This window comes from Seriola dumerili, unplaced genomic scaffold, assembly GCF_002260705.1.
Source record: "Seriola dumerili isolate Sdu_G_001 unplaced genomic scaffold, Sdu_1.0 BDQW01000149.1, whole genome shotgun sequence".
Taxonomy (NCBI): domain Eukaryota; kingdom Metazoa; phylum Chordata; class Actinopteri; order Carangiformes; family Carangidae; genus Seriola; species Seriola dumerili.
Window position 1 is genome coordinate 18,421,891 of NW_019174404.1, and position 20,635 is coordinate 18,442,525.

General features: G+C 42.1%; 2 protein-coding genes across 2 annotated transcripts; one reads left to right on the top strand and one right to left on the bottom strand.

Moving 5' to 3' along the window:
* The first annotated feature begins 517 nt into the window (after window positions 1–517).
* On the top strand, window positions 518–6,562 carry pnn (pinin, desmosome associated protein). Its single transcript, XM_022750514.1, has 9 exons — window positions 518–634; window positions 1,081–1,158; window positions 1,584–1,655; window positions 2,227–2,302; window positions 2,659–2,753; window positions 2,998–3,073; window positions 3,587–3,742; window positions 4,214–4,352; window positions 4,515–6,562. The coding sequence occupies exons 1-9, from the start codon at window positions 522–524 to the stop codon at window positions 5,762–5,764; spliced, it is 2,055 nt and encodes a 684-aa protein (XP_022606235.1). The 5' UTR covers window positions 518–521; the 3' UTR covers window positions 5,765–6,562.
* Window positions 6,563–7,631: 1,069 nt separating this feature from the next.
* On the bottom strand, window positions 7,632–12,311 carry gemin2 (gem nuclear organelle associated protein 2). The gene is made up of 10 exons (XM_022750818.1): window positions 12,030–12,311; window positions 10,875–10,959; window positions 10,429–10,518; window positions 10,005–10,064; window positions 9,658–9,768; window positions 9,270–9,314; window positions 9,109–9,177; window positions 8,781–8,891; window positions 8,420–8,478; window positions 7,632–8,120 (listed from the first exon to the last, which is right to left on the bottom strand). The coding sequence occupies exons 1-10, from the start codon at window positions 12,149–12,151 to the stop codon at window positions 8,081–8,083; spliced, it is 792 nt and encodes a 263-aa protein (XP_022606539.1). The 5' UTR covers window positions 12,152–12,311; the 3' UTR covers window positions 7,632–8,080.
* Between the last annotated feature and the right edge of the window lie 8,324 nt (window positions 12,312–20,635).

Here is a 20,635-nt window from a genome sequence, read left to right on the forward strand (position 1 = left end):
TAAATACTATCTCAAGAAATAGATTTTTTTTAATGTCTGAAAACATGGATACTTTTGTTTAAATGTTTGTCTATATGTAACACCAGTTAAACAGACATACATTATGATCTGACTGATATAGTACAAGTAATAGCACTATTATTGACAGCAGGTGCACCCCTGGAAATTCCAGTTTCATGAGCTGGTCATAATTTAATGTCTCTTATATTACTATTTTACATCAAAGCATTTTTTGTTCTTTTATAATATTAAATAATAGGTGCTTGGTTTCCCTTTAGTTACTTTTCAGAGGAAATATAAAATAAACATTCGCCTATTTTAACGTGGGTGTGAAGATGAATGCATGTATCAACATGTTGGTACAGTTCACGTAAACATCAACATAAGGTTTCAGCAGGAGCAGCAGGTGGCGATAATACACCACAACGTATGATGTCAGTTGCAGTTAAAACAGAAGAAGAACAGGAGTCAGTAACCGTAGAAGAAGAAGGAACACGTGATTCGCGCTAACTGGAAGTAAGATGGCGGTGGCGGTGCGGAGCTTGCAAGACCAGCTCGAAAAAGCAAAGGAAAGCCTAAAACATGTAGACGATAATATTCGTAAATTAACCGGACGTGATCCTAATGAATCGAGGTAAGTGGCCTGAGTGGTTATTTAGCTTTTGGTGTATTACTAGTGATAAGCTAACCAACCTGCTAGCAATCAAATGACTAGGCTAGCATGAGTCGGTTTGCTAGCTAGCTAGCAAACATGACCACGTCCTGAGATTGTTTTGTCCTATCTGAACCTACACCTATGTCCAAACGGATTAATTAACCCCACAGAAGTAATAAATAAACCTGGAACGAATAATCATTTTTAACCTTGAAGTGAAATATCAGACTTAGTTGCTAGGCCTAGTAGTAGGCGTCTTCTGAGAGTTATCGCAGATATTATTTGGTAGTGCCAAACGACTCTGCGCCTAACGAAGTAACGGCGTCATTGCATAAAACAATAAGATTTAATCTAAGTTTCTGGTGTGAATTAGTAGACCGAGAGTGCTTGGTTTGTTTTGACAGAATTTCCTGTTGTGTTTACAGGCCGGGCCAGATCCGCCGGCTCGGCGGCCCCATGGCAGGCGTCGGGGGAGGTAGAGGCAGAGGAGTCAACCTGCTCAGGTAAAACTAGGCTCTACATGGCTGAGTGCAACGACTTTTACCTTCATTGACACATCAACAGTCTCAGTAGGTGATCTCAAAGGGCGTGAAGATGTGCAAACTGCACTCAGAAAACAGGCTGTCCAATTTTCACCATTCACGGCAATGTTTTAAATCAAGCAATATGCATTGTATGGTGGACATGTGCAATTTCACTAGCATCGCAAACTACGGTCTTTAGAACAAGATGGAAATTTGTAACCTTCACATGGGTTGGACTACTTACAGGACTGTACCTAATAAACTGGACACCGTATACTGCACTTTATAACTCTATAAACAGTAACACAATTTTAGATGCCTGCACTCACTGGGTTTGAAATTAAACATGTGGCCTCATTTGTAAATGCCTCTTTAATTCATGACTTTAAAATGTCCCTTCTTAGGCGCAGTCTCTCAGACATAGGAAGCGGCGGCCCCCCTGCCAAGCAGAGAGACATCGAAGGAGCACTGCTGAGGTGAGTTTTCTTTTTAATATACACCAACTGTGCATACAATTTCAAGATGGGACATTTACATCTTATATGTGGGTGCAGTGGGAGGAAGTAAAAACAAAAATTCATGAATATAGTTCTGATTCAAAGCTTTGCTTCATTTTCAACGTAAAGCACTGACTGTTTTGTTTTTAGAATAAGAGATTAGATTTAGTAAAACAAATACACATTCACATAATTATAAACATAATCAAAATGTTGCCCGTTTTAATTCATCAGAGTACGTTTAACATCAATATGAGTAAAGATGCCTCTTGCTGGTAATTGTGGAGATTAAAACTGGTTTATTTTGAAGTGACTTGTTCACTTCCTCAGGTCAAAAAGCAGCGAGAAAATAAGATGGCAGTGTTCCTTGATTTGTGTGATGCTGCTTCCATGTGGGTATTTTTGTACTTTTTCTTGTGTGTGTGTGGATCACACCCCTGGCTATAATTGGCTTTCTGACAGATGTGAGAATAGCAGTTGCTGTGTTTGCCTTCATTGCAAGGCATCTGTCGCTAATGGGGGCGTCTCATCATTTCATGTGTGTCTGCAGGCTGGCGGGGGACCAGAGGGCCAGGAGAGATGCGCGTCACGACAGCGACGCCGAGGATGATGACGATGTCAAAAAGGTATGAAGAAAGTTTGTGTCTTAAGAAGTGTGTGTAGCGCTGTTCATGTGCAGCCTGGGGGGGGGGAGTTGTAAACAGGCGTGATTTTGTGATGACATTATTGGATTAGTTCCAACATTGACTGGTCATCAAAATACTGTAGATTGAATTTTCTGGTTGTTTGGCAGATGTCTGGGCTTGTCAAAATGTCCATCAGTTTCATATATCAGAACATCCTGATAGCACTACTGTTGTATTTTGCAGACATTAAGAAGTATTTTGCTCCCCATTGTTTACTGTCTCAGTCAGGTGTATTTTACATTTTGTGTTTTGGTGAAAGACTTAATCTGATTTGTTCTGTTTTCTCCTTCCCTCAGCCGGCGTTGCAGTCGTCTGTAGTAGCTACCTCCAAGGAGCGAACACGCCGAGACCTCATTCAAGATCAGACCATGGACGAGAGGGGCAAACAGAGGTAGGCCCACATGAGTTCCAGCCTGTTGTAAAAACAGATGGATATTTGAACATCACCTAACATGAGTAATTGTGAAGATTAATCTGATTTCTTTTTTTTTTCCTTCTTTTTTTTTTTTTTTTTTTGGCCCATGCACATAGTGAAAATAGGAAATGTAAACAAATATATATCAATATTTATCATTATATTGTAGGTGTGAATTGGGAGTGTGTGTGTGATGGTGGTTTTGTGTTTTCTTGGTCAGGAATCGGCGTATGTTTGGCCTGCTGATGGGGACCCTGCAAAAATTCAAACAGGAGTCCAACGTCTCTACAGAAAAGGTGCAGAGATCTATGCAGTTTATCAGTGAGGTGTTGAGCTGCCTGCCATCAGCAATGCAGGCAAAGCAAATGAACAGATTGCTGAGAGATAACAAAATGCCCCTAAAATATTTAAATCTGTTATGGTTTCACTTGATTACTGCCTTCGAAGTGGTGTTTAGCTAAACTACCAGTCACTGAAACCAGACTGATCTAAAACCTATTTGGGCTTCATGTGAGTGCTTTGATTGTAGAAATGAAAAGTAATGGATGGTCACAGAGCCATAGTGGCAATCCATGCGCTTCAAAATGCTTTTAGTTTTTATTGTTTTGTAAAGTACTTTGTAATTCAATATTTGTGATATTGAGGACTGAAGCTTCCATCAGTTTCACTATCCACAGAAATATTTAAACATTTATACAATAAGTTGGTTAAGCATTTAATCATGGTGCCCAACAACTGTGTTACCTTTCTATTGATTTCTGTATCTCCTAAATCCCATCTCTCTCCATCTTCTGCTTTTGCCCCCACAGCAAAAGCGACGTACAGAGATTGAGCAGAAGCTCGAGGTTCAGGCTGAGGCAGAGAGAAAGAAGGTGGAGAATGAAAAGAGGGAGCTTTTTGAAGAGAGGAGAGCCAAACAGACTGAGCTGAGACTACTGGAACAGAAAGTCGAACTGGCTCAGCTGGTAAAGTATTTTTTAACACTATTTGTAGAAGGTAGAAATAAAACCCCAAAAGGAAACAGAAAATAAAATGGTTGGACAGCTGACTGGAGTTCAGTTTGTTTCTGTGCCTTTTTGAAAGATTGTTTCCGCTTGCATGGGAATAAGTGATTTGGAACATGCATGCATACATACTGTATCCAGGATGCTGTAAAACGTGTATTCTTGTGATTGTATGTGTGCTTTTTTCACAGTTGTCAGCTTTGTGTCCGCATTGTAATTTTCTATCATTTCAGTCCAAGTAGACTCTAAAATTATTTTAATATTAGAAGAAAAAATTTGAGAAAGAGGGATGAGGAAAGGTATAGGCAGAAAAAGAGTGCGTGGTAACAAACATTTAACTGTCTCAGTAATGTGGGGTATAAAACAGTGAGTCAAAGAAAATTTATACTCAGCCTGAATTTTATGTTAACTTTCTCTTTCATCCATCTACAGCAAGAGGAGTGGACCAGCCACAATAATCGCCTGGTGAAATACATTCGCACTAAGACAAAGCCTCACATCTTCTATTTGCCTGGAAAAATGTGCTCCGCAACACAGAAACTCCTCGATGACTCCACCAAGAAACTAAATGGTCAGTAGGTCTCTTGTTATGGAGGCATCTCACCTGTGTTTTGTTTGTTTGTGTCATTTCTTGTTCTTTGGAGTTTGTTTCTTTATCCAGATATTTTGTAGTCACAGGCGTGTTTATGTGTACATTATTCACCCTGTAACCTGTGAATCTTTGTCTCTGCAGCTGTGTTTGACGAGAGGCGTGAGGCTTTTGCCGAACACCTAAGCAAGATGGAGTCCCGCCCCCGGCGACAGCCAAACCGCGACCAGGACGGCAACACAGCGGCAACAGGAATGGACCACCCAGCGGAGGGTAAGCCAGCAGGTCAGGTAGTCAAGGTGACAGGTAACAAGGGGGATGCAGAGATGGAGGAAGAGGAGGAGGAAGATGAGGAGGAAGAGGAGAGGGAAAAGGAGGGGGAGAGAAAGGTGACGGAGAAGGACGAGAGGGAGGAAGAGGAGATGGGGTTGAAGAAGGCAGATGAAGAGGAGGAGCAGATGGAGTTAATTGAGGAGGGTAGCGAGAAGAAGGAAGGAGGGGAGGGTGTTAAGGGCAGAGAGGATCAGAGGGAAAAAGGAGACAAGGAGGCAAGTCCAGGGTCAGAAGAGATGGAGGTTGAGGGGCAGCGCGAGGACAGGAGAAAGGAAGAGGTGGGAGAAATAGACAGTAAACAAGGGCCCACAGACCTCCAAAATGAAAAGACCCAAGAAACCCAGTCCTCTGAACCAACCACAGCCAGCCAAGAAGCACCAGACACCAGTCAGCAGCCCCAGCCCAGTCCCACTGCAGGGGAACCAGCAGTGCAGTCCTCTGAGACCCAGGGGGCTTCTCCTACCCCACAACCCCAAACAGCCGCCGCTGTACCTGGGCAGGATTTCGCCATCCCTGGCCTTGAGGTCCAGGACTTGGCAGTGGAGAACCAGGCTGTAGAAGGGAAAGCAGGGGGCGAAGCCCCACAAAAACTGCCTGTTTCCCAGGAAGCCCCCAGCACTACCCCCGCGCTCTCCAAGGAGAATGAGGACAGTGGGAGAGGGAGGAAGAAGGAAAAGGAGCCAAAGAAGGGCCGTAGTCATAGCAACAGCTCCTCCTCTTCCTCCTCCGGCTCATCCTCCAGTGGAAGCTCCTCCTCTTCCTCTGGATCCAGCCGCTCTTCTTCATCATCATCGTCCTCTTCATCCTCGTCGTCCAACAGCAGCAGCCGAAGTCGCAGCCGAGATAGCGGTAAGCGTAAGAGGAGGCCATCGGATAGAAGCAGAGACAGGAAGAAAGGAGAAGACAGGAGTCATCGTAAGAGAGGAGGGAGTAGCGGAGGAGGAAGGGACTCGAAGGGATCGAAAGAGAGGAGGAAGAGGAGGAGCGAGGAGGGAAGGGGCAGGTCGTCTCGGAGCGATAGGGAGCATAAAGATAGAGACAGGAAGGACAAGAGGCGCTAATCTGGTTCTCATTCAGCCTCTGATAATTTGGCAACCTCCAGCTATTTACTTAATGAAACATGAGATGACAAAAGTTTTAAACTGGTATTAAAATGACAGTTTTAACATAAGAGGATTTTCCTTGAGGATATTTAAAGGTGGTATCTAGACTAAATTGAAACCATGGAGGACTGGTCATTATTTTCCTCCAACTTTTTCCCTTGGCAAAATAAATGTAAACTGGATTTTTCAGTCACAGTGGTGCATCTCTAATTGGGCTGCTTACTAAACAGATTTGAGGTAGGAGAGACATCATTTTAGTCCTGTCATTTTAAATCCAGATGTTTCATCCTGACATTTAGGTTTTATGAAAGTCTTTGTGACGCAAACAATGAAAAGATTGTGTTGAATGTTTTTCTATTTCTTTTTTTTTTTTTCATCCCAATCATAATGCCATAGGCTGGGATATTGACGGTTATGGTAGCAGTGACCATTAACATACAGTAGTTGTGTTTTCAAGTTAATGTGACAACGCTGTTAATCCCCATTTATCTTCACTATTTGATCAATGTCAAAGCCCTTGTATCTTCATCACATGGGTACATGTGTGATCTGCGGAAATACTCATTTTTGAAACTGTTTCCTTTTGTTTTTTGTACCAAATGATAATCTGCTTCAAAATAAAGGTGAGGTAGTAGTGGAAAAGTGTGGTGTGGTAATTATATTAGGACTATGACGGATGATTATTTTTTTCAGTCATTTGGTATATAACGTCAAAAATTAAAATTTCCCAGACTCCTGTAAATCCAATATTGCATTTTTGATTAAAAAAATAACATCAACTTATATCAACATTGTTAATTGTTTGAGCTCTATATATACTGCATCATTTAAAATCTGAAATTCAAGCCCAAATACAGCAAAATGGGTGGATTAGTGTCTCATTCTGAAATTAGGACACATTTACTCATTTGACATGCTTTTATCCAAAGCAGCTTAAGTGAGGAAAAACACTAAAACCTTGGTTCAGTAAGAAACCTCGGTGTAAGTACTACATCAATTCAATTAGTGCAAGAAGATCAGGTAAAGAAGTCATAGTAAGTGCTAGTAAGTCGTGAGATTAGTCAAGAGATTCTTGGAGATAGAGATGGACGCCCCTGCTCTGACAGCATTTGGAGACATACAATATGGGCAGAGAACGGTAGCGGGTCATTGAACATGGCACCCAGGTTTCTTGTGAGGTGGGTAAGAGATGATGAGGCAATTTTGCTATATCGAGATCGCTGGGGTGACTAGTTCAGTTGAAGGTGGCGTTCCTTCATCCATGTGGATATGTTGGAAAGACGAGCTGAGATCCACTGAGAAGCAGTGATATGAAAAGTAATGTAAGCAGATAATTCGACCTAAGGTGGTGGTGTATAATGCCAGAGAAGGGGTCCCTGTGCCAATCATGTAGGGTGGAGACGTTTGTCCTCACCCTCACACACTGAAGGTGCACCCAGTGAGATAGGATTCAATCCAAGAAAGCCAGAGAGTACAGATAGCAGGATGTGGTGGTTCACAGCAACAAAGGCTTTTGATAGGTCCAGCAAAGTAAGAACCATGGCATGAAGAGCAGGATATCTGAAATGACTTATCTGTGAGACAAGTAATTTTAGCTATGTTGAACCTGCTTCATAGCACAGGCTTTAGGATTTATTTTCGGTATTAATGTCAATGTTTTCATCCGTGCAGATATTTCACTCTGGACCAAAGTGTTGAACCTGGAGCCATGTCATTTGCATAGCTAAAAAGCCAGTGTTAATATTGGCAAATATATTTGTAAGGACCTGAAACACTTGATGACCAACAACAATGTCCACACAACCAATTATTATACAAGTCACAGTTTAATAGACAAATCTTGCATTTAATAGATCCATTAACATCAGGACTAAATTCACCAAGAAAACGTTGGGCTTTTCCTGTTTAATAGGGATCCTCCTGCTTTGACTGCTTCAGTTCTATCAGCAGAGGTTGTTTAAGTCACCAAATTCATTCCAAATAATACAAGTTGTGTTCACGGACTTTTGATGACCCTTTGGTTTCATCCTCAGCTTTCATCCCAACCTGTGCAGAGCCACAGTCCATGTGGACGTGTGCACTGAGACCACTGTGAAAAGTTCATTTCCATCCAATGATTTTGCTTGGTTGGTAAAGGTTCTTCATGTTGACTTGTTCACAAGTTTCAGTGTTAGGTCATGATGACTGTGGAGCCTGCTGCCTGAATGTTACTTGAGTAACATATTCTCCCTTACTGTCTTGTTGATATCAGTCACAAACAGTTTAACCATGTGATCATTCCGGTTGATCTGCCAGGTCGTTCTGCTCAAAGTATCTGCAGGTTTAAAAAAAAAAAAAGAAAAAAAAAAAAAAGAGTAAATTATTATAATTGCAAGTAACCGTGTATTACCATTGATTGCTGCAGAGATCATATTCACTTCAATCAAAATATGGTACTTGGCAAATATGAAATTGTAAGATATTGGTAGTTAGGATCAACCACTTCAACGTTTGTATGCTGTTTGCACTGGATTTAACATTATCAAGTATGCAAGCAGCCTTGAGATATATATATATATAAAAATTCAATATTTTAATATGTGACCTGATCAATTTAAACTATTTGGTAGATACCTGGCAACAAGACAGATAAGCAGGTTGAGGGCAGGCAGTTTCTCATCCTCCTGACTCTCCTGTGGAACCATGAAAGCAGAACAGATAGTCAGGTCTAATATCACAACAAGAGTCAAATTCCGACAGGCCTTGCATTGAATAGTAATTTAAAATACAGAACTTAATTTATAAAGAAACACTGCAGTAATCATGTCATCACATCAGCAGTCAAGGTTTTGCACCAAAGACAAGACATAATGCAACCAAAACAGCAATGTAAAGAGCATCAAAGTGTACAGCAAATACACAATGGCGGAGCTACACTTGGTGGCAGTGGTAGAGTAGCTCAGGTTAGAGGACAATGGTGCAGACTGAGTCCTACCAGCGCGCTGCGGAGCTGGGCACATCTCCTGGCCAGCTGCCTGATGGAGGAGTGGGCTTCAGGCAGCAGAGGCTTCTCCAGGCACGCCAATAAAGCATACAACCAGCGACCCTAGAATAAACAAATTCAGTTGTCATGTTCTATGTGCAAGCTCCTGTGGAAAGACTAGGGGATCACCAAATTTCAAATTTACAGTCATTCTTCTATTGAAAACAATGAGCACAGCTTTCCACCTAAAACAAAACAAAAATGTGATTGTAGATTCAGACTTATAAGGAAGCAGCAACCAACTGAAGAAATGTGAAGTGGCTTAACTGACCAAACTCACCAGCTGTGGAACAAAAGTTCTCTCCTCAAACCAACTGATGAGAATTTCCAACACCATCAACACTGTGGACTATCAACACAGAGGAAAGGAAGAAAACATACAAATCAGACTTGCACGGGTTAAGAGTTTAAGTCCAATTTCTGAATGTGGAGGTAATTTACCTGGTTGAGTCTGCTAACGATGGTTAGGAAGGGAGGGAAGCCCACCTGAACAGAGACATGTTGTTATCAATACAACAGTCACATTTAGGGCTCCATGGTCTTATATGATTAAAATAAAATGTTTCATACATTTATCAATCAAAAGTCACAGGAGTGAAGCATCCTCATTTTCACTATAAGCACTTCTTTGATAAAAATTTAAAATACTATGACATATTCACAACTGTAACAACAACTATTAGGTCAGCTGAGATTTTACACACCTATGCAAGACAGATATAAAGTCAATGATATTCAAGAAACAGACTAACTGACAGCTAATTATTAATTAATAGTTTATTAAAAGGAGCCTTTTATCTCTTTCTTCAAACAAACCCATTCATACAACCTTGTTGTAGTCCAGTGCTGGCTCTGATTCTGCATCACAGGATGATGTTCCCAGATAGACCTTCTCCCCTAAACAAAACCTCTTCCAGCCCTCCTCATCTGTTAGCTTTGGCTGTGACACACACACACACACACACACACACACACACACACACACACACACACACACACACACACACACACACACACATTTATAACAAATACAAAACTTATTTTTCAGTTTGCCTCTTGTCTTATATGTATACCCATATCAACAGACACCCTTGAGGTAAAACATCCAAGGTGATGCTTATAAATTTACACAGTTATAACCACTGAGTGAATTTTGTGACTATGCCATCTCCTCACCATCAGCACGTTGTCATCCAGAGTCTGTCTGCTCCAGTGTTGCCTGTTCTTTGTGATACTCTGAAAGCAAAATCCAGAACAGAGGAATGTTTATAGGAATGACATAGCGCACCTCTGCCTTTTTCATTTCTGAATAAAACACTGCAACATATTTCAAAACAAACACTGAGCCACGTATGTAACATTTCTTTTATTATCCTGTATCATGGATTACACTTTTCAAGTGTTCATTTTATCAAAGAAAAATTTACTATTTTGCTACAACTGGTCAGTCAGTGTACAGAGAAGTAATTGATGAAAAGTCACAAATTTATCAACGTGGAGAACTGATTCTTTTCTTTGTTTCATATTCTCAATTGAGCAGCAAGTGATTTTAATCTATTTTGAGATTTTATGGAAGTTGTTTTTATGTATTGCATTTTACCTGTCTGACATCTGAGAAGTTACTGACTTGCTGCTGCTGCCAACTGAGACTAGGGCAGAAACCCATGGGAGCAGCTTGGCAACCTGCCACCTAAAACACAGTAGAGACCGTTCTTAGACACTAAAAGGAATACAATGCATTTTCATCTCAGCTGATCTCATACATGCAAACATTATCCATGCGTCCCTGGTAGCTCATAAGCAAACAGACTACCAAATAATGCTTTGATTTGTTTTATATATTTACAAAAAAAAAATACTTCAGATGTTGCTTGGTCCAACTTGTACACATACGCACATATAATTATTTATACATTAATATTTTTTGTCTCAACACAACATCATAACAATACAATTATAACATTTGTAATGTCCATCCTTAAATGGGCTTTTGTAAATCAAATATTTCCACTGTAAGGACAGACCTCAGTGTGTACATTTACTCACAGATGCATTCACTGTTTGTTTCTTCTTCAGTTTCTTGGGGTCAATCTGAGCAACCACCACCTCTGGACATAATGACGCCTCCAACCTGGAAGGAAACAAATTATTCCAGCACATAACTCACTCAACTGATCAACAGTCAACAGTGATTTTAAGAAAATCAAGTTGGGCTGTTTTATGTTTCTCCTTTAAAAGTTGGATGTTCTAGGGTCTTCATCCATGGAGCCCACATCGATTCAGAAAAAGACATATGGTGGGACTGGGCACTGTTGTACCTTAATCTTGGAGGTCAGCTTGATTATGTTTTAAAGTTTTCCTTGGTTCTTTTTCCAACATTTGAACTGTCCTTATGTTTAATCTGGGTTTGATTTTCCTCTTGTGGTCACATCCAAAGAGGTCGGCTACAGTCCCATGGTACTTAAACATCATAGTAATATTAGCAATGGCTGTCACAGGAACATCAAACTGCTTGGAGATGATCTTGTAGCCTTAACATTGACCGTTAACCATTCTTAGCAATTGTTTTCAGCAATTATCTTCCTTATCTCAGACAGCTCTTTTCTTTCTGCTGTCCATGTTTCATGTAGTGCACACAATGATACCAAGAAGCCCAATGAGGACTTTTCTTCATTTGAATAGGCTGAATGAGTGATTATAAGATTGAGGACACCTGTCAAACTAATTGAAGACAATAGTCTGCTTGATATATCACTACAGTCCACTCATTTATCACAACCTCTACGGGGTATCAATAATTTTGTCCAAGCCATTGTAGAAGTTCTTTAGAATAAGCATTCTGTTTTATTCTATTGCAAACCAAAGGCAATTAGGTGTGCATGACATGACAAAAAACTGTTTTTAATTGCACAACACTTTTCAGGATGTTTGGAGCACTGCTTCAGTGAGGTGTCAGGGCACCAACACTTTGAGCCATGTGTGCACGATCTTAAAACAATATTTACTACCGCACGGGCATGTCGTAGCAAAAATACTAAGTATATTTGTCACAGTCGTTAATAAGCACTCTTCCACTGTCACCATCCACTATGTTTACAATATTTCCGGTGTCATCAGTGTAATGCACGGCTGAATCCAATAGAGCTACACTAATTCTCCACTGTCAGAACAGAAACAAAGGAGTATTTGAAGTGAACTCACTGGACTTGTCGGAGGTATTCCTGGGGGTTTCTCGGCGGTCCGTTCAGGTTTAGGTCCTCTGCGCTGGCTCCAAACTCAACGGGCAGCAGCCTCGGCATCAACTCTTCCACGTCCGACTTCATCTTAATAACAAGCTAATTTATATCAAAACGTTTGAAGTAAATGGTTAGTCGGTATAACTGAAGTGTCGAATTACAATAAAAAAAACCTCCTCTGACGACCAAAACAATTACTTTTTCCACAAACGGTAAAACTATCCACACACTAGGCCGCCATCTTGCTTGTAAACGCAGAGTAACGTGTGACGTTGTCTTTCTGCGCGGTGCTGGTTGTCATGGTGATGAACGCCACACGTGTTGTCAGCTTTTTAGATAAAAGTGCGAAGTCCACAAAACGTCCACGTTTTTAGCAAGCCAAAAATCTTTATCATCCCCACCTTTGTTTATTCATTTCGCAGTGAAATGTAAATTGCATAATTCCTCCGCCGATATTATAAACTCTAAAGTAAAATCAAAACTTTTGACCAGTGATCAGATAATGTTTTGTATTGCAAGCAGCTCTTGGATGTTAATGATTATCCTCATGCTAGCCTTATATCTTATCTCAGCTCTCTCATTTACCATTCAGTCTTCAGGACAGCAATAGCTTAGAGGCAATGTCCACTTGCCAGCACAGCTGGCCTGAATTATTTCGTCTCAATATGGACATTTTCTCCTGATACTCTCGAGTTTATACACAAAGAATGGCTGTTTCACAGGTTTGCAGATTCCTGCGGATTACAGGCATAATGTTTATGATTTTTCCTCATATAAATCTGGGATTGCTGTCTGACTACAAGATCTGTGGAGACTCTGCATGTGAAAGTAAGTCCTAAAGCCACTAGTATAATTCTAGTTTATAGTTAATAATATGATATATTTTGGTCTTTTCAAATTTCTAAGTTTTCTTGATGATGCTGATGATGATGTTGATGATGATGATTTTTTTCCGTTAATCCATCAATCTATTTTTTATTTCAATCACCTCTTTGTGTTTGCGTCTCTTTGCCATTATTTGTCTCTGTGTGTTTGTGTGTGTGTGTGTGTGTTTGTGTGAAGGCCCAATGAGCAGGGTGCAGGCCATCAGCGACCACCATGGCAAGGACTGCCGTTTCCTGAGCTTCAGACGAGGAGACATCATCTCTGTTTACCACAAACTGACTGGAAAGAGGGAGGACCTCTGGGCAGGATCTGTATGTCTGCTCTCTCCATCTGTTTGCCAGTCTGTCTCCCTCTATCTTTAGAGCACAATATAAAGAACAACCCTCTCAATTCAAACAGTCCCTCATTCCAGGTTCTAGTTTAAATAGATTACTCTTGATTATAAGATACTTTAGGTTAGCACTGATTGGCTGAGTCATGTTGTAGCTTATAGCTTGTGCCTGATGAACACAAATGCTTGTTAGAGGACCCCATTTCATAATTAACAGATATAATTGATATAATTATCTACTATCTAAGAGACTGAATGAGTGAATTATTATAAACAGACCCATCATCTATTTTAGCATCACTTATATGAACTATACTGCTTTTCAGAGTCACATTTAATTATTGTTTAACATTAAGTTATTGATTAAAATAAAACAATAACCCACACAACACACACAGTAATTTCTGAACCTTGTTGATTTAACTAATGCACTGAAATCACCCAATACTGCTTTGAGAGGTTTTTAGTTCAAGCAAAGACTGAATCAGTGTGAATGTACTGTATTTCCTGTAAGATGGAAGCTTTTACTGTGGAGAGTGTTAGCTAAATGTACATGTAAATGTTTATTTTCCTTTTTGATTTCAGATTGACAAACAGTTTGGCTATTTCCCAAAGGATGTGGTGGAAGAGGATCAGGTTTATACAACCACAGAGAAAAAAGTGGAAACACAGGTAAATGGGCTTTGATTTCACTTCTTCTTCAGCTACAGCCTGAGAACAATCATGCTTTCTCATAATACGTATACTAGGTGATAGTAAATAAGCAGAAAGTGACATTTTCACTTATTCTCTATGCCTTTATTCTTTGCCTTTCTTACAACTCATTAAGAAACTGGTATACTATAATACGATGAGTTATTTAACCTTGAGTTAGTGCTTGTTGTCATAGTACTTGCTGATTTTATTTTCTCTCTTCATTCAGAAATCTGATTTCTTCTGTATGAATGAGTTTGGCTATCCTATTGACTCCAGTGAGCTGGACAGTGATGATGAAAATGATGATCAGAAACTCCAAACCCAGGAGTCAGAATCGACCCAAACCAACCCACACACCGATGACACGAATGCTGAAAGTCCTTCAATGACCGTAGATCCCGCTACAGAATTTCCAGTTTCAGCACAGCAATCTGACGGCACAACGACAGAAGGGGATGAAAAGAGAAATGATGGTGATGCTACTGCCGGGATTCACGAGGAACACGCACACGAGAATCCTGCAGCTCCGAACGAACAAGGTGGGTCTCCCTCCGCTTCCTGGCTTGGTTCTTCAGTGACAGGATGGTTACATCTGGGAAAGGAGGAAGAGTCTGGCAATTCAGCTGAAGAGGAGAAAGAAAAAGAGAGAAAAGAAACACAAGCTAAACCCTCTTTAACTTCATCCATGACAGAATGGTTACATCTGGGAAAAGAGGAAGAGTCTGACAATTCGGCTGAAGAGGAGAAAGAAGGAGAGAGAAAAGAAACACAAGCCAACCCTTCTTTATCTTCGTCTGTGACAGGATGGCTGGGGTTTGGAGGAGAAGGAAAACCTGATGATGCAGTGAAAAACAGAGAAGACACTGAAGAAGCTGCTGATTCTTTCACTTCAACCATGACCGGGTGGCTTGGCTTTGGAGGAGAGACAAAAACAGATTCTGCAAAAAATGAGCAAGATGGAGAAAGAGAACTGGAGAAAGAAACTGAGCCACAAGTAAAATTCAGAGGCAGAAAGATGTCTCTGGACCTAGAAGGCAGCCAATTACATGAAGAAGAGAAGGAAGAGATGGGGACATTGGAGTGGCTAGGAAACGCACTGTCAGGTGGCAGGAAGGACGATGTCTTACCTGCTGATGCCGCATCCATGGTTGATGAAAAAGAAACTCCTCAGCTGAAATTAGAGGAAAAGTCCCAGGATGTAGGTGGAATGATGGACGAGGAAAGATCTCCAGAAATAGAGGGTGAAGAACATCAGCTGCCCAAATCAATAGGAGATGAAGGTGAGGATAATAACAGAGAGCCAGGAGAGGGGGAAATTAAAACTGCAAGTGACAGTGATCAAGGTTTTTTGACACAATCTGACGTCAATCGAGGGCCTGAGTTCAATTCTGTGGATTCAAAGTCAGACTCGACCGGAGAATCTGTAGGTAAGGCTGAAGATCAGCTGCAAAGCAAGACAACAGAAAGCGGGGATAAGGAAGGGGCTGAAATCATGTCAGATGAAACTGGGGCTGCTAGTGGTGCTGGTCATGAAGGTGAGGGGAGTGATGCAGACGTACCTCCAGATGTACCTCACAGAGAAATTTCCACGCCTCAAACTGATGAATCAGCAGAACAAAGTCAGGGCAGTGGCAGCGTAGAGGAAGGCAGTAGAAACAGTTTGCCTGTCTTATCATCAGGCACAGCTGAGGAGAGAAATGAACCAGTCCACAGTGACGAGGAAAGTTTAACTGCTCACAGTGTAAAGACCGATGCTGACAACTCAGATACCCCTGCTATGAGCGTTAATAACACAGAGACAGAGACACCTCATGGTGATTTAAGAGGGGAGGGAGAGTTTCAGCCTGTTGAGGGTGCTGAGACGAGTGAAACGAGTACTGAGAGTCTGCATGAAAAAGGCCCAGAGGGGGACAAAGGGACACTCTCCTCCAGCGGGAGCACAACACAGATGGTAAACAACGGAGATCAGGAGTCTGTGTCTCCACAGAGAGTCACAGACAGTGAAGGTGATGCAGAAAAGAAACAAGAAACGGAGAGAAACGCAGAAAACAACCAACAAGCTCAAACTGAAAGGGAGTTCATGACTGAAAGTGGCCTCAAGGCAGCGACTGAGTCAGAGAAAGAAGGTGAGACTGGACAGGTTGAGGAGTCAAAGGATGAGGAAAAGCAGGAGAAGACGGAGGTAAAGCAAAATGAAAAACAGGATGGAGTAAAGGTGGAGGAAGAGATGCAGGAAATGGGGGAGGAAAAACAGGATGAGGCAGAGGTGTTAGAGGAAAAGGAGAAGAAGCAGGTAGAGAAGGAGATACAAGAAGAAGGGAAGCAGGAAGAGGTGGAGGAGTTAAAGGGAGAGAAGAGACAGGAGGACTTAAAGGAGGTGGAGGTGGATGGGTTAAAGGAAGAAGAGAAGAAGCAGGAGGAGGTGGAGGAGATAAAGGAAGAGAAGAAGCAGGCAGACGTGGTGGGGGTGAAGGAAGAGGAGAAGAAGCAGGAGGAGGTGGTGGGGTTAAAGGAAGAGCAGAAGAAGCAGGAGGAGGGGGTGGGGTTAAACGAAGAGAAGAAGAAGCAGGAGGAGGTGGTGGGGGTAAAGGAAGAAGAGAAGAAGCAGGAGGAGGTGGTGGGGGTAAAGGAAGAAGAGAAGAAGCAGGAGGAGGTGGTGGGGGTAAAGGAAGAAGAGAAGAAGCAGGAGGAGGTGGTGGGGGTAAAGGAAGAAGAGAAGAAGCAGGAGGAGGTGGTGGGGGTAAAGGAAGAAGAGAAGAAGCAGGAGGAGGTGGTGGGGGTAAAGGAAGAAGAGAAGAAGCAGGAGGAGGTGGTGGGGGTAAAGGAAGAAGAGAAGAAGCAGGAGGAGGTGGTGGGGGTAAAGGAAGAAGAGAAGAAGCAGGAGGAGGTGGTGGGGTTAAAGGAAGAGAAGAAGAAGCAGGAGGAAATGGTGGGGTTAAAGGGAGAGAAAAAGCAGGCGGAGGTGGTGGGGTTAAAGGAAGAGAAGAAGCAGGAGGAAATGGTGGGATAACAGGGAGAGAAAAAGCAGGCGGAGGTGGTGGGGTTAAAGAAAGAGAAGAAGAAGCAGGAGGGGATGGTGGGGTTAAAAGAAGAGAAGAAGCAGGCGGAGGTAGTGGGGGTAAAGGAAGAAGAGAAGAAGCAGGCGGAGGTAGTGGGGGTAAAGGAAGAAGAGAAGAAGCAGGCGGAGGTAGTGGGGGTAAAGGAAGAAGAGAAGAAGCAGGCGGAGGTAGTGGGGGTAAAGGAAGAGAAGAAGAAGCAGGAGGAGATGGTGGGGTTAAAAGAAGAGAAGAAGCAGGCGGAGGTGGTGGGGTTAAAGAAAGAGAAGAAGAAGCAGGAGGAGGTGGTGGGGTTAAAGGAAGAGAAAAAGAAGCAGGAGGAGGTGGTGGGGTTAAAGGAAGAGAAGAAACAGGAGGAGGTGGTGGGGTTAAAGGAAGAGAAGAAGAAGCAGGAGGAGATGGAGGGGTTAAAGGAAGAGAAGAAGCAGGCGGAGGTGGTGGGGTTAAAGGAAGAGAAGAAGCAGGAGGAGGTGGTGGGGTTAAAGGAAGAGAAGAAGAAGCAGGAGGAGATGGTGGGGTTAAAGGAAGAGAAGAAGCAGGCGGGGGTAGTGGGGTTAAAGGAAGAGAAGAAGCAGGAGGAGGTGGTGGGGTTAAAGGAAGAGAAGAAGAAGCAGGAGCAGGTGGAGGAGATAAAGGAAGAGAAGAAGCAGGAGCAGGTGGAGGAGATAAAGGAAGAGAAGAAGCAGGAGCAGGTGGAGGAGATAAAGGAAGAGAAGAAGCAGGAGCAAGTGGAGGAGATAAAGAAAGAGAAGAAGCAGGAGGAGGTGGAGGAGATAAAGGAAGTAAAGGAAAAAGAGAAGAAGGAAGGTGAAGAGAAACAGATGCAGTCATCTCATGTGGAGGAGCAGATGGAAAACAACAACAATCTGAGCAGCAGGCCAGAGTCAGAAAGCAGTGAGAAAGAGACTGAGAAGACACACACAGAGGAAGAGGAGAGAGAGAAGGAAAAAGAGGAGAAGATAGAAGAGGTCGAGGAAGAGAAAAGGCAGGTTGAGGAAATGCAGCAGGTGAAGGATGATGACAGGAGGGACAAAGAGGAAGAGGAAAGCCTGAAATGTTTAAATGAGCTTTGTCCTCCAGCCACTGACGATGAATCTGTCAGAGACGAAGGGACACTCCAACCAGGAAATCAGAATGGTGAAATACCACCAGACAGGACAGGAGAGGTTCAGACAACACCTCCTGAGAGAACTGAGGGAGAAAGAGTACGACAGGAGGGAGACGATTTGGAAGCTGACCAGACAGAAGACATTGATCTGACATATTCAGGAGAGAATGGTCCCCATGGTCTGCATAATGAAATTTCACTTGGTCAGACAGCCGAGAACAGGGAAGATGGTGAGGTGTATCCAAGTGAGGCACAAAACGCTGACCTCTCTGATGACAAAGTGCTCTATCAGGGGAATAACACGAAACCCGGAGACACTGAAACTAGCAGCAATGGGATTTCCACTGAGAAGAAACAAATACACTCTGATCATAAGACAGACACAGAGGAGGACATTAATGTAAGAAGGAATGAGAACACTGATTCGCAGATTAATGATAATACAATTGGCATCGAATCCAGGGGAGAGGCAGGGTGGGAGTCTGTTGAAAGCCAGGCTGTTATACCTGAACAAACGGTGCCACACCCCACCGGTGCTTCACTTCCGTCTGATGATCACAATGAAAGAACAGCGGAGACTGGAAATGGAGGAGCTTTTGGTCTTTTCAAAAACGCCTTTAGCTTTTTCAGTGAAACACCTGCCACTGAGACAAAGGACTCCACTGATTCTGCCCTAAATGTGGATACTGAAACAGGTGAGACATCTCAGCCACCGGCCTCTCCGACCCCTGAACAAGAGCTGGACTCTGATTCAAGTCAGATTTATAAATCAGATTTGCACACAGACTCTCCTGTTGCCATGCCCACAGAGCAGCCACAACAATCTCCTTCCTCTGCTGAAATCCAGACATCAACTCCATCCCATGCTCATCCCCACACTCCATCTCCAAACACAGAACCCCCACTCCAAACAAAAACCCTCTACAAGTACTACAAAAACCTGCCCGCCTATTTCAGTGCGGATGAGATGACTGTTTTGATGGAGCTCTTTGGGCGAAACAAACTGCAGTTTTTGGATTTCATGTTGGAAAGCTCAGAAACTGTGACTGAAGATCCTGATAATGATGAATCTATACTGTCAGATATAGAAAGACTTATGCACTATCACAGGGAGACGCTGGTACCTCCCAACACGAAGCTCGTGGATGCACCACAGGTGGACACGGAAAAGACTAGAACGCTCATTGCTCTTCAGAAACTAGAGACGCTGATAACAAGAGTGAGAGAGACATTCAACACAGGAAAATCAGACACTAGTAAAGAAAACCATCAAGGTATTTTGTCTGTGTTGCTTCAATGATCATGGCTGATTATTAGTGATATATAAAGTTGATTAAATCTTTTGATTTTAGTATGGTTTTGACTTGCATTTGTCTCAGTCAGAATGCATGTGTTCCCAAATACAGCTGAGGCCAGCTGTGTCGGTGCATCCTGTTCAACCAACAGTAAAGATCAAGAAATGACCACTGAGGATGACTCAAGTAAAACAGAAGATCCTTCTGTAGCCCTGGATAGTGACATCCAAAGAGATGAAGGGATGGACGTGGAGAACGATGGACAAAAGCGTGGAAAAGAGAGAGAAACTGATGTTAAAAGAAAAGAGAAGGGAGAAGGAAGTAAAGAGTACCGTCCTCACAATGAGCCAGGATCACCACAGCCACCTGAAGGTATTGATAACACAAGTATCCCTTAATCAAGACAGATTAAAATATAATTAAATGATCTTAAGCAATTACATACAATAAGGAGTGCTACTTGACCTGTTGCATCCTCATCCTTCAAAACATAACCTGGAACATGTGGCATGGCTGGAACATTTATATATAATACTTTACATTTGTATCTTGTATTAAACACATATAAAAGCATTGGATTATATCACCTATATCATTTTGACAAAGGGGGAAAGCTTAAATTCTGAACTTTGTTATGTCTATGTCATGCTCTTTCCAGGGGTAATGAAGCCCATTCTGGACTTTGTTCATCAGATCGCTGAAGACTCAGCCGCTCAAGTCACTGCAATGAGGGAGCTCCTATGGATTACTGTACAGGTAGGAGTTACCAGCAGATATCACTCCATGGAAATGTGAGATAAATCATCACCAAATCTAAGGCATATGTATAATTTTTTTGTCATAAACCAATGACAGCAAGCTATGAAATACAGTATTAGTGATTAAGCCTCCTTCAGTGAAATATTAGAATAGCAGAGCAGATATACTGTATACAACAACTGTAATTCCTCTTGCACTTTTGCTGTCCACCAACATTACACACAATGCACAGAGACATGCATTGTGTATTTCAGAGTAATGTTTCAGAAAAGCCCTAAACAGTGCCTGAAATTCTAATACAACTCCTCACAAGGAATATTAAGGAGTATTTTTCGAACAATGCACTTGCAATGCAATTAATTTCTCTCTGGTGATAGGCGGTAAAGGTTTAATGAACACTAGTTTGGAATATGTTCATATCCTTTTGTATGAGCAGCTTTG